This window comes from Pseudorca crassidens, chromosome 1 (assembly GCF_039906515.1).
Source record: "Pseudorca crassidens isolate mPseCra1 chromosome 1, mPseCra1.hap1, whole genome shotgun sequence".
NCBI classification, from domain to species: Eukaryota; Metazoa; Chordata; class Mammalia; order Artiodactyla; family Delphinidae; genus Pseudorca; species Pseudorca crassidens.
Window position 1 is genome coordinate 121,050,582 of NC_090296.1, and position 13,301 is coordinate 121,063,882.

The window sequence follows — 13,301 nt, forward strand, 5'->3', positions numbered from 1 at the left end:
GGCAGGGTGTGTGGCAGGCAGAGTATGTGGGCCCAGGTGCTCTGTCTCCCCTCCCAGCTCTGCTCTTCTCAAGGGTTTTCCCCCTTCTGCCTCCATCACCTGACCCCTTTCCTCCTCTCAGACCCATGAGGCACACAACTGGGGTAATCAGATCAAGGTCTTCCTAACCTGTGCATTGTCTTAGAGAAGTGCTAGACCTGGGCAGGACCCTAATGCTGTTCACTTGTCAAAATTAGTCCCTTCCCTCAAGGTCAGCTAGAAGCCCACCTCCCCTGGGAACCCTTCCCTGACCTCCACAGCCCCAGTCCACTCTGCTTTCTCCTCTTCTCTCCTCCCACTTCCTCCTTCAGCTCCAAGCATTGAGGAGCATCCTTGTGGCCCCAGGGTGAAGTGGGGATGGAAGCCCTATTCAGCTGCCTTTCCACTTATCACCAGGAGGGGGGCTCAGGGCAGCAAGTGCTTATATGTCAACCATGGAAGGAAGGAACTTGGGGGAAAACAAGCATGGAATTTGGAGGCAGATTTACTCCCTTCCTGGCTTTGCAGACCACTTGTCCATGGTGGTAGTTTGCTTCATTAGTCCTGCCCGCTACAGGGCCGAGGGGGAAATCCTGGTGCTCTCAGTGAGAAATGGCCGGCTGCAGGAGAGCGTGGGGTGGATTCTTTTGGAGGAAAAGGAGGCAGAGACCCTGAACAGCTGACCCACTTCCCCCCCACCACATGGCCAGTCCTTGGCAGGGCTGGGAGGTGAGCCCGGGTGTCCTGGCTTCCAGCCTACTGTACTGTCTATACCGCAGTCCTGCCAGCCAAGGTTAAGGCGTTCCTTCCAGAGGTCAAGTTTTCTTTCAGTTACAACATGTGGGAAGCATGGGTGAGGAACCTGGAGGAGAATGAGCCTGGGTTCCTGCCCCAAGGGAGCTCTCAAAATGCCTATGGAGATAAGGCATGAGACAAGCAGAGAACACGGTTGACAGCACATGTCAGATCAGATCAGGGTTGAAGTAGGCACCTGCACCCTGAGGGGGACTTAGGGAAGGAAGTAACCGATTTGTCCAGTTTGAGAGAACCACTTCTGATAGACTCCCTTTCCCTGAGGGGAGGGGATGCAGCTGTGTGAATATCTACCGAGGGTGGAGGGTGTGGAGTGATGGAGAGGAACCACATTTTGACAGCAATGCTGACCCCATCAGAATGGTGAAGGGCTGGTGGGGAAATTTCTAGCGTGAGGGGAGAAACTTGGCGGCTGGGGTCATTCCTCAGAGGTGGCCACACATCTCTCTGAGTGGACAGTCATTGCTACTGCTAAGGTTCCCTCTCAGAAACCCGAGGCCCATCGCCATTTGTCTGTGGAGGTGCTGGGTTTCCTCGGAAAGTCTGGCTGTAGAGATTTCTTCAGAAGTTGTGTTTGTGATGATCTCATCATGGGAAATGAGGAAAGGAGGAGAGGTGCCGAATATGTTATTGTGCTGAAAGTCCTGTTTTAAGAAAACAAATGCAAGATTGTATTCATTAGCAAATGCCAGCCACAAACGTGGGAAAAGCAGTTAAGCCAATGAGGCATAATACCCCACATCTGATGCGGGAACCTTGGGTGAAGTGGGCCAGTAGGAAGAAAGCCTGGTTTCCAGCTAGTAGGAAGAAGCAGGGAGGGAGGTGCCCTGTAAGAGGACTGAGCCTTTGATCACTGACTGGAGATGCTGCAGCTCACACAACTTGTCTCGGATCATCTTCCCCAGCAGCAGGGATCCAAGTGGAGACCTGGCAGTGGCCAAGACATGGTCCGAGAGAGCTCACTTCCATCACACATTGTATTTCTTCCAAAGGGAGGGACAGTGGCCTGAGAGAAGACAGGGAGGGAAAGGGGGCCAGGACTGGCAATCGGTGGTCCTGCCCCAGAAATTAGAGATTGACATAAAGAACTGGCAGGTTAAGAATGACCCATAAGGGAGGACTGAATAAATGGTTCTCAGCACTGGGGCAGTGAAGCCTTCCCTTGTGTCCCTACCAGGATTGAGGCTATGGTAAGATGTCCTGAAGACACCCAGGCACACTTTCTCAAGCCCAACTAAAACCAAATGACCATACTGAGAACATGTGACTGAAAACAGCAATATTAGTACTTAAGCTTTAGCACCTGGATTGAGATTGGGGTTTCTGGATTTCAAGAGGTTTATCCACTGTCTTCCTCACAAGGATCTCCACTGCCGACTTCAGATGCTGGACCCCTTGTTCTCCGTGCCTTATTCTTCTAGCTGGAACTCTTTGTCATCCTGTTATGTGCTCTCTTCTCTGAATCTGTCATAGGCCAAACCTAAGAGCAGGACTAGGGTGAGGGTGCCGTAAATGAGACATCTATGATGCAAACTTGAAGGAGGTGCTTGCTCTCAGGGTCCTGCAAGTGCTAATAACTCAACTACTTTCATGTGATTAGAAGTCATTAGAAAAAACCCAACTCCCATTGTGATGACAGATTTCCCTTGGCATTATGGTACAGTTTTTATGTTCTTGTTTTGTTCTTTAATTCTGGCCTAACCCTCCTATTGGGAGGACGACCCTGACCCTCCAGCAGCAGGATACAGGCTCTGAGATGGATTCCTAGGACTGGGAGCATTGTAAACCTGGGTTATGGAGAAGGGGGAAGCAAGGGGGAGGGGGCGGAATGGCTCCAATTGGGACAGATAACGAAGAAGGGATGGTGGGTCGGATAGAGGTAGCTAGTTATACAAGCCTGATTAGGGGTTAGGGGGTGTTTTGTTATTTTGGAGAGAGAGAGAGAGAGAGAGAGAGAGAGAGAGAGTGTGTGTGTGTGTGTGTGTGTGTGTGTGTGTGTGTGTGTGTGTGTGTGTTGGGGGGTGAAGTGTTCCCAGATGATCCTCCCAGGAGGATTCTTATTTTAATAATCATTTAATAATAAATGTTATTATTTTATTTTGCCAGCCAGAAGCTTCCAGCTGGAAGTATTTGGATCTAGACACCTGAAGTCTACTCCAACACTCAAGTGCCAGAAATAAGAAACTTTCTAGCAGGAACCTGCAGTAGTCACTCTACACCATATTCAACTCTACACTGGATCCCTTCATTCAGGGAAATGGTGTTGACATAGACAGTCTGGGCGGGCTGGCTGGATCCAGATCGGCAGCCCTGGGAGCCCTAAATGAGTGAGCGGGGCAGGTTGGGGGATGTGGCCTTTGCCAAGACATTAAGGACTTGAGGCCTGAAGATGCAGACAACTCAGGAGGTGATCTGCAGCAACCAGCCTGAGTGGAGGTAGGCCAATGCCAAGATATTGGTGTCACAGGGATCCTCGGAAAAAAACGCTCAGATTGGGCCTTAAACCCCCAGTGCTACCAAGAATTGATTTTTCTTTCTTACAGACATGAAATATTTTGAGTATTGGCCTTAGGTGAGGCATGTCAATGTCTCTAAGCTGCTTTCTGAAAGATGGACTGCTTAGCTGCTCTATAGAGTCAAAAACAACTGTATAGCCCCCACTTTAAAGCTAGGTTAAGGAATCCAGTTGCTGGATTTAGGAGTATTCAAACAGATGAGGGAGACACTTGTCCTTTTGTATGTCAAAGGAGGCCAAAGGAAATTGTCTTTGAATTTCACCATGAACTCAGAATTTCTGTCCTGGGGAGAGTAATAAGAGGGTCAGAACACCCCTTCCCTTTGCCAGAATGGTGTTCTGAGGTTCCTTATAGGTAGCCTGGGGAGGACAAGACTATGAAGGGTCACCATTCCTCCCTCATCAATCCTGAGTGAGCAATGGCAATTCGAGGGACAGGCCAAGGGCTGGAAGCAATCCGGGGCCAGGGTGGCAGCTCCGCAATGCCTTCAGGAACCAGGCTCCATCTGACTTTCTCCCCTGCCACCCTTACTTAGCTTTTGTCCTAATGGTTGCAAGATGGCTGCTTTACTGTCTGGTTTTGTGTCTGCACTTCAGGCACAAAGAGACAAGGGAGTGAAAGGCAAAAGGCAAGGCTCATGCCAGCTAAGCCTGCTCTTTTCTATTTTTTTAATTGCGGAAAAATAAACACAACATAAAATTTATCTTCGCCACTTTTAAGTGTATAGTTCAGTAGTAAGTGCATTCATATTGTTGTGCAATCAGTCTCCAGTCTCTTTTCAGCAAAATTGAAACTCTGTACCCATTAAACAATAACTCCCCATTCTCCCTCTCCCAGTCCCTGGCAACCACCATTCTACTTTCTGTCTCCATGAATTTGACTACATTAGTACCTCATATAAGTGGAATCATACAATATTTGTCTTTCTGTGGTTGGCTTTTTTCACTTAGCATAATGTCCTCAAGGTTCATCCATGTTCTATCATGTGTCAGAATTTCCTTCCTTTTTAAGGCTGAATAATATTCCATTTTATTGATGGACACTTGCATTGCTTCCACCTTTTGGCTATTGTGAATAATGCTGCTATGAATATGGATGTACAAATATCTCTGAGACACTAATTTCAATTCTTTTGGATACACCCAGAAGTAGAATTGTTGGATCCTATGGTAGTTCTATCTTTAGTTTTTTGAGGAACCACCATGATGTTTTAGATAGTGTCAACAATCTCCTTTAACAAAGGGCTTTCCCTGAAGCCCCACCCAGTGAATTTCACTTCCATCTCATTGGCCACATTAGATCATGTGACTGCCTCTAGCTACAAAGGGAGTCTGAGGAAGACTGTATTTTCAACTAGGCATAGAACAAACATTCCCTGACCTGAGGAGATTCCTGTGTGCTGGGATGGTCTAGCTGTTTGTGTCCAGGGCCAAATGTCTGAGTCGCAGCTGAGCCTGTCGTACAGACACTCTGCCTATCCCCTGCCCACAGTGTTTGCCCTTTCTGGGGGGTATCAGCACCCTATTAAGCCACTGCTTCCAGGAATGACAGCCAGTACTTATTTCCTTCCCTCCTGACTTGATCTCTCTAGCAATTATGATAAAAGTCTTCCCCCAGCCTCTGCCATAAACTATATACTATACAGTTTATGCTATAAACTACCCTGTGCTGTTCCTTCACTGTCCATCACGGCTGAATTGTGCCTTCCCTGCCAGACTGTAAGTCCTCTGGGACAGGACCTGTGTCACCACCTTGGGGCACAAAGCACAGGACTGACTCCTGGTGGAGGAAAGGAAAGCAAATTCCTCTAGATTAGTTCTAAGTCCTGCTGTGGGGCTCCTGGATCTCTCAGCTCAGGGGCACCTCTCCCTGGGATGCTTCTCCTCCAGGTCTTGAGGCCTATTCGGGGCTACTCATACTGAGAACTGTGAGGCCAGGCCCAGGCTGGACAGGGCTGGACAGAGCAGAGAGAAGCAGTGTGGATTGGAGGGGAGGCTGATGACCTCCAAGAACTCTGGACCAGATGGCCTGGCCTTGATCCCTCCACTCTCTGCCCCATCCCTAGGAGCAGTCACACAGACACAGCCATTATCAAACTTACATTCAGAAACACATGTGCACTTAGATGCAGAGAGTTACTCACAGGTGTTCACAAATACAGACACCCATGCCTCACTGCCACACACAAACACACTATAATTAAGTTTGAATTCAGCACTTACATGCAAGAGGGCAAATCTTGGTTCCTCCACTTGATGGTTGGATATCCTTAAGTAAGTTACCTAGCTCCTTGTGTCTTAATTTCCTTATTTGTGAAAATGAGGATAATAATAGCATTACCTCATTGCATTGCTGGAAAGATGAAATGAGATAAAATGGTAAAGAGCTTAAAACAGTGGCTGACACACAGAGGTGAGCATGTATTCATGCATATTTCCTAAGCCCTCTCTCATATTGCTGCTGACACTTGGTCGTGGGTCTGGCCATAAGACAAATTGGAGTCCCTTTATCTCTCTGAGCCTCAGTTTTCTCACCTGTAAAATGGGGATAATATTATCTACATGGTTCAGCTGTTGTGAGGATTTAAAGAGGCCCCACATGGAAAGCTCTTAGTCTCTACCCTGGCCCACAGAGGACTGCTACACTTTAGCTGTTGCTGTCTGTAACTAATGGAGAACAGGTCAGAAAATAGGTGCAGGGGCCGGATGTGCCAAGGCAGAGGCCTGATCCCCATCTCTCCCCAGGCTGGAGGTTCAAGCCTGACCCCCCCATCTCCTCCCAGGCTGGAACTGGTTCCTATAAAGACAGAGCCCCAGGTCATGGGGAGGGGGTTGGGGCGGTGTCAGAGCTGCTCCCCCTTTGGGGGCCTGGGGTAGCCACTAGCCTGGCATGGGGCTGGGGGCAGGGCTGGCCGGGTGGCCGGGGGCGGAAGGAAAAGGGGAAAACCAGCTAGGTGGAAATTACCCCGCGGTTGGCTCAGGCGCCCACGACACACTGTATTTATAGAGAGCTCCCAGCAGCTCTCAATGCCTCACAGTCGAATTAACCCTTTCCAGGCCACGGTACCAGCCTGGTGGCGGAGAACACTGGACTGGGGGTCAGACAGCCAGATCCGAGCTCCGGCTCTGCTGCCAGCGGCCTGGAGGGGGAGCTGGGGTGGTCACTGACCATTCACCTGTCCCCTTAGCAGAAAATAAACTTCGGATCTTGGGAGGGTGGGACAGGGTGGGAGATGGGCAGAGATCAGACCAGCGCCCCTTTACTAGGGCCCCCGCGTGGGTCTGGACCCGGGTCAGGGGCGGGTCTCGGCCGGGTGCCCTGCCCAGCGGGCGGGCTCAGGCCTCTGCCCCAAACCTTCGCCGCGGGGCCAATCCCGCCTCTGGGGCGCACCCGGGCCGCCTTTCCGGGCCTGCAGCTTCCTCCAGACCGCCCCGCCCCTCGGACTCCCGGGGCCGCCCCCGGACCCCTTTCGCGCCCGGCCTCGCGGCGGCGGCGGCGACGGCAGCGACTCGGCAGCGCTCCGCCGCGTCCCCGAGTCCCGGGAGTCAGGCGCGGCGCGGTGAGTGCTTGCGTGGCGGGCTCGGCGCGCGTCCGGGCGGCCTTTGTTTGCAGCCGAGCCCTGCCCCGGGCTGCCGGGCAGCGTGCCTGCTGCAGGGCTGCTAGAGCGGGCGGTGAGCCCTCTCTCTCGCAGGGCGCCCCCACCCCAACCCTCTCCCTGGGCCCGGGCTGGCCTCCGCGCGGGGAGCACGGTGGACCCCGGCTCTGGGTCCCGGAGGCGGCAGGGGGCTACCAGAGTCCAGCCCCGTCCCCAACCTTGCCTCCCCTCCCTGGCCGGCGGGGCCCGGGGCAGTGTGGGACCTGCCCTCTCCCGGGAAGCCGCTGGAGGAGGCTGGGCGGGTAGCTGTGATCGCGGAGGCCCTGGGTGTGCAGGGGGAATAGAGGCAGATCTGTCATTGTGTTGATGATTCTGGAAAGCTTCACGAAGCCGCTAGCTGGAGCTAGGAGGGAAGTAGAGTCTCGCGGAGTCCCTGCAGAGGAAAACACCCTGACCTGACCACTAGTTCTGAGGAGGGAGAGGTGCCAGGGAGAGGAGGGCGAGGGGCTGGATCGGGGAGGGGGGTCCATTCTGCCTGGCCCAGAAGGATGAAGGAGTGGGTGACTGGAGGGCTTCCACGGGCAGCAGTGGGCACGAGGGGACAGATTCTGAGAAGGACAGGCAGGGACAGCTGGCCTGGGTGAAGGGATGCATAGTTGGAGGGTGGGAGGCAGAGCACGAGGGAGCAGGGGTGGGGCCATTTGGGCTTGGGAAGTCTCAGGGTGGGTGGGGTAGGATGGAGAGGGGGTGGAGGAAAGGTAGGGACCCAGGGTGGGGACACACTAGAGGGGAGGGGATTGGATTGAATCCCAGTGTCCCAGGTCCTCTATTGCTGCTTAGCTAGTGAATTGGCAGGTTTGGGGGCCTAAGGCAGTGAAATGCCAGAAAAGGGGATTTCTTTCTCAGCCAAACCTGCCCTAATGAGAAATGCGTGATGGATGACTCAGATATGGGATCTATCATCGAGGAAAACGTTAAGCAAATAGGAAGGCAAAAACCATTGGGGAGTTGGGAGGGTTTGTTTGACTTAATTGAGAAAAACTATTTACCTTCAAATTGGATGTGGATAATTGTAAATCAGGCTGATTTCATCATTAAATGAAGGCCCTAGGTCCTTTTCTTACATGCTTGTCTCTAGCAGTTAGCTTCTATGTTAGAAAGTAATGAAGCTGTTCTGTTTTTAAGAGAGTTCTTTATTTAGTTCAGCCTCCTCTCTGACTCCCTCTTGCCTCCCAGAAGTCCCTAGGAAATCTGATGCTGTGCAGCCTTCCTTGTAGTTTGGGGCCCTGCACACAGGTGGGTGCTTTTGGAGGCTGAGAGAAATTGAAGTCTAAACTTGAATTTTAACTCTAAACACGTCCAATGGGTTGGGCTGATCTGAGTGGCAGGGCTCTGAGGCTGTGGGTATGAGTGGTGGCTCATATTTCCAGCTCTTTAGGAAATGGGAATATTTTGGGCGAGTATAGATTAAGCATTAACACTTACGTTAACCATTAAGCATGGAAATCTTTCTCCGCTGTATTACACATATCACAGTTTTTGCACTAAGGACTTTTGTATAGCAAAGGGACTCTTGAGGGAGTGAGCTTTGCACTAAGTGGCTTCAGTGATGCTTGTATTGGTCCCATGACTGACTTTGGAATTCTTTTCTCTCTTCAATGACATCACTGGTGGTTTCTCCTGCCTGCTTTCAGTGAGCTTTCCAATTCATTCCAGACTCCTGTGTTCCAAGAAATCAGGCAATCCAGCTTGTTAGAGATGGGAAGCCTACATTAAAGCAAGCCCAAGGATGAGAAGGGGTTCTGGGATTTGAGGACCGCTTTTCCTTCCTGTCCTCAGCCCTCTGCACCTCTGTCTGGGCACCCAATGGAAGCAGGTTGGCTGAATGTCTGAGATACCCAGATGACTGATAGCTGGGTCAGGTGCTTGAATGTTTGTGGAAAGGACAGTTATAGAAGTGTTGTCCCTTCTGTAGAGCCTGTGTCCTTATTCTGCTGAGGTGGACTTCTGAAAGTTCCAGTGGGAATTCCTCTATCCTTAAACTGTAACCTTCTATGGAGTCGTCAGTCTTCATTCTTTGGAGTAGGATTTGGGTTTGATGCTGAGCTGAGCAATACTGTTTGGGGTCAGAGACGGAGTGTGATCATAGAGCCGTAAGCTGGGATTCCACAGCACCCAAAGAGACTCCTAGAAAGTGTTGTAGAACAAGTGTCTGGCTTATTGCAGGCTGCTTCTTGGTTGGACGTACAGGGCTTGTGCTATGTGAAGAAAAATGACCGAAATCCAAGCAGCCTCTGAGATTAACAGAGCCTGAACTCGTGGCCCTGAGTCACGGGGTCAGGTGAGGAGGAAGAAGGGCAGGCAGGATGATGTCACTGCCCATGAGCTTATCCTCTGAGTGGGTGGCCACTTCCATTGCGGTCCTTTTCCCACACCCCCAGGGCAGGAATGACAGGGAGGTCCACTGGCAAAAGAGGGAAGGCATAGTCAGGGCCTGGGGGAGGAGGGCAAAGAGGGTGGGAACCGGTCCATGTGATCCTTGAGAAATTTCTTTTGGTCTCGTTGGCTCAGAATGGATCAGACATCTGGGAGAGGGCCACGTGTGCTTTATGTAACCCTTGCCTGCCAACCCCAGTTCTGCCACCCCTGCAGTAAGAGATTCCGGATAGGCACATGGAGTTTTCAGGTTTGGGGGGTGGAGCTGTGATGGATGCAGTCCTATGAGGTAGGGTATCATTAGCTCCATTGTATAGATGGGTAAACTGAGGCCCAGAAAGACGTCCTGTGCCCAAAGACATGCATTTGGCAAATTTTGGGGCTGGGATGCTGTCTCCCTCCAGAACTGGCTCTTTCTGCCACTCTGGAGGCAGACACAGTCTTTACCCCTCATTCTGGAGCCTGATAAGATGTGCTAAGGGTCCCCACAGCAAGGCAGAGGATTCATCTGGGGAGCTGGGGAGAGGGCAGTCCTGACCTGGGTATCCCAGACTAGTTGTCCTTGCAGCCCAGTTGGAACCATTGCTGAGAGTTCTTACTCTTCGAGAGGCCTGGTCCTCAGCACACTCATGCCTTTCAGGAGTCCCTCTTACACGCTCCAGTTCTGACCAGTGCTCCCAGCCAGCTGCCCCCATTCTTCCTCGTTCTCTTTGTGGTCCAGAGAATGAATGCCTCCTCCACACCCCTAATGCCTTTGGGCCTTTGGCCTTCCTGAGGCTCAGGGAGGGTATGTTGGAGGGAACCCGCTGGGAGTGGGGTTTGAGAAACATCTTTTGTTGGGAGCCTTGGAGCAGGGAGAGATACTACCTCTGGGAGGCAGGGCTCCCAGCTCACCCTAAATCAGTGTAGGCTCCTAGGGACTGGGCCTCCCAGGGGGGAGACACTGGAATGTGTACTTATGGGGATGGCCCTGTACTGGGGGATGTGGTGGCAGCAGGGGCAGTAGGGGCTTGAGCCCACTGGGAGGAGGAAGGGAGAGAGGGCCACCAGGGATGAGCCAGACACAGAGATGGAGCTGAATTGTGATTTGCTGCTTTGGAGCTTGGGTGCTGGTGGGGTCCTAGGAGCAAAGGGGGTCAGAGAAAGAGTACTGTTCCCAGGGACCTAGATGTATAGATGTATAGCCTGACAGAGGAGGCTCAGTGCAGAGGATCCCAGGAGGACTTTTCCCCATGCCCATGGCAATAATAACAAAAGTAGTAATAATTGTTACCACTGTTTGAGTGCTAGGGGCTTTAAGTCCTCTCTGTATGTTATTTTATTCTTACAGCAGTTCTGTGGGGTAGGGATTGTTACCAGCTTTTTAGGGATGTGGAATCAAATCTCAAAGAGGTTAAGTCATTTAAACTTGATCATGTGTCTAGCAAGGCTTCCGAGTTAGAATCTGAACCTAGGCCTGCCTGCTGTACCTGAGCTCAAACTGTACCCTGGGGCAGGCAAGGCAGTCTGATGATGCCATTTAACAAGTGAGGAATTGAGGCCCAGGGGCCACTTGTGAGCAGGCCCTTAGTCACCTCTCATGGTGATTGATGACTGAGCGTGACAGCCTACACTCGTTTCTCTAGGCTCAGATTCCCATCTCTATGATGGGCATGGAAGTGGGCACTGGACAGGTGAACTCCAAGGAGCCTTCAAGCTCTAAGGACTAGTGGCGCCTGCTACACTCATGAGGAGGAATCCATGGAGATCCAGAGGGGCTGGTGCGTAGGTAGAGAGGGGTCTGCAGCATTGTTTTGCCAGGGTGAACCTCTTTCAGGGTAGAAACCTAAAGAATGTGAAGGCAGGGAGGTATTTAGGTAGAACACATCTGGGGTAAGTGGACCCTTCCTTGAGTGAAGTCTGGAAAGGCTTCTGGAAGGGATGGGGTTTCCAGACATATCTAGGTAGGCACTTAACAGGACTCAGCAGAAGTTGAGTGAATGCAGATACATGTGTCACAGACCTGCCAGGGCTTGACCTGGGATCCGCGCTCTGATTTGGTCTTATGCTCTCTCATGCCTTCCCCTCCTCTCTCCACTCCCCTCCTTTGAATCCTTTTTTTCTGGCCAGACCTCTTCTGAGCTGAGTGTAGCTTTCACTTTTTTTTCAGGGTTCTGTGTTTCTGATGGTGTGTGTGTGTGTGTGTGTGTGCCTCCCGTGTGCACCCATGTGCGTGTATAGCCTCTGCACACACTTCCAGTTCTGAGATGGTGTCACACTGCCTTGTCAAGTGGCTGTTGAACCCTGGAAGATGCAAACTCATTTTGTGCTGGCCCCTCAGCCAGAAGAGGGTGTGAGAGGCAGGCCAGCTGCTGTAGCAAAAGTCACTATGTTCTCAGATCTACTGAGATGTTTATGTTCTCTCTGGTTTTGCCTCCTCTGGTTCTGAGGCCCTGACTTCAGTGTGGAGAGGGTGCCTCGGTGGGGATGGTCTGGCTTGGGGAGGCCAGGGGCTCTGCTCTGTCCTGTTCTCCCTCTTCTTGGTCTTCCTATAAGCCATAAGGGAAGCAAGCTGGGGATGCCAGCCCCACTCTCCTGGGCTGGCGCTGATGACACACTGCTGTCTTGACTTACACAGAAATCACTTGGAGAGGAAGAATTGATTTCTTCTCTTGGGTGAGATCGCGGGGGTGGGGAGCAGTGCCCAGTGGACAGCCTTGAACCCCAAAGGCCCAAACTGACTCATTATCAGGAAAAAGGAAGGCCAACAGGATTCCCAGGGAACTCTGGAGATCCCCTCGACTCTTTCCCCAGACTCCATTTATAGAGCACCTATACTAACTAGGACTAACTAGGACAGTTTAGATAATTTTGCTCAGTTGAGTCCTATAATCATCCTATGAGGGTGGAGTTTAAATTCCTATTGCACAAATGAGCAAACGGAGACTCAGAGAGGATGTTTTCCCAAAGTTGCGTGGCTAGGAAGTGACAGAGTCTGGATTTGAACCTATATCTCCGACTCCAGAGTCATCTTCTAAAACACCAGGGCTCACTCCTTCCATGAAGCTTCTCGTGACTACACCAGCCCAGCATGTGATCGTGGTCATAGCACAGGGAGGAGGCCAGGACCTTCCTTTGATGGTTAAGGAGATGAAGACCCTGAGAGGCAATGGGCTTGCTCTAGGGAGCCTAGCAAGTCAGTGATAGAGCCTGGTCTGAAACCCACATAAATCTTTATGTTGCTGTTTTCCTTTTTCGTTTGTTAATACAAAAGAATTACATGCTCGTTGTCAAAGTTACAGAAGTACATCAACGAGAAGGTGGAAGTAGACCTTTACCTTCATTCCCATGCCCCAGAGTTGGGTTCACTATCATACTTCCAGACCCATTTTCTATATACAAACATTCATCCATCCATCTCTCTCTAAACACACAAGCATTCATTCATTCATTCATTCATTCATTGAACAGTGCTTTGAACACTCATTATGTGCCAAGCCTTTGGTAGAACTAAGTATCCAATAGTAAATAAAGCAGACGTGGTTCCTGCCCAGGGAGGTCCCAGTATGACACGAGATAAACAAACTGCAACGCGGAACAGGGGCATCCTTAGAGTGGCAGACCTCCAACCCAGCTTTTCTGCCAAGGTGACCCTCGGGATGTCATCCAGGAAGAAGGAACTGTGTTTGCAAAAACCCTGTGAGGTAGGGAAGAGGGTCTCATTGTAAGAGACCCTGATGAGAGGTCAGTGGGAGGAGGTGAGGCTGGGGAGGTGGGCAGGGCTGGACCAGGCAGGGCCCTGCATGCCGTGGAGGAGCTGATTTGATATTGAAAGTGATGACATGATGCACTTCTGTTTTTACAGCAGTTTTTTCTGGTCGCTGTCTAGAGTCTAGATGGGAGTATAGTACTGGGTTGGGGGACAAGAGAGAAAGCGGGGGACC

At 51.3% G+C, this 13,301-nt stretch overlaps 1 protein-coding gene across 2 annotated transcripts in view; it reads left to right on the forward strand.

Moving 5' to 3' along the window:
• The first annotated feature begins 6,766 nt into the window (after positions 1 to 6,766).
• CD276 (CD276 molecule) overlaps positions 6,767 to 13,301 on the forward strand; it is a 30,073-nt gene continuing 23,538 nt past the window's right edge. Inside the window, exon 1 of one of the 2 annotated variants that reach the window (XM_067753040.1) lies at positions 6,767 to 6,906. Coding sequence is in view for 1 of the 2 variants with exons in the window: in XM_067753030.1 (XP_067609131.1) it covers positions 8,197 to 8,238 (42 nt within the window). In the remaining variant the exon portion in view is untranslated. Of the gene's footprint in view, positions 6,907 to 8,181; positions 8,239 to 13,301 lie in introns of those variants that run through there. The other variant, XM_067753030.1, reaches the window with a different exon arrangement.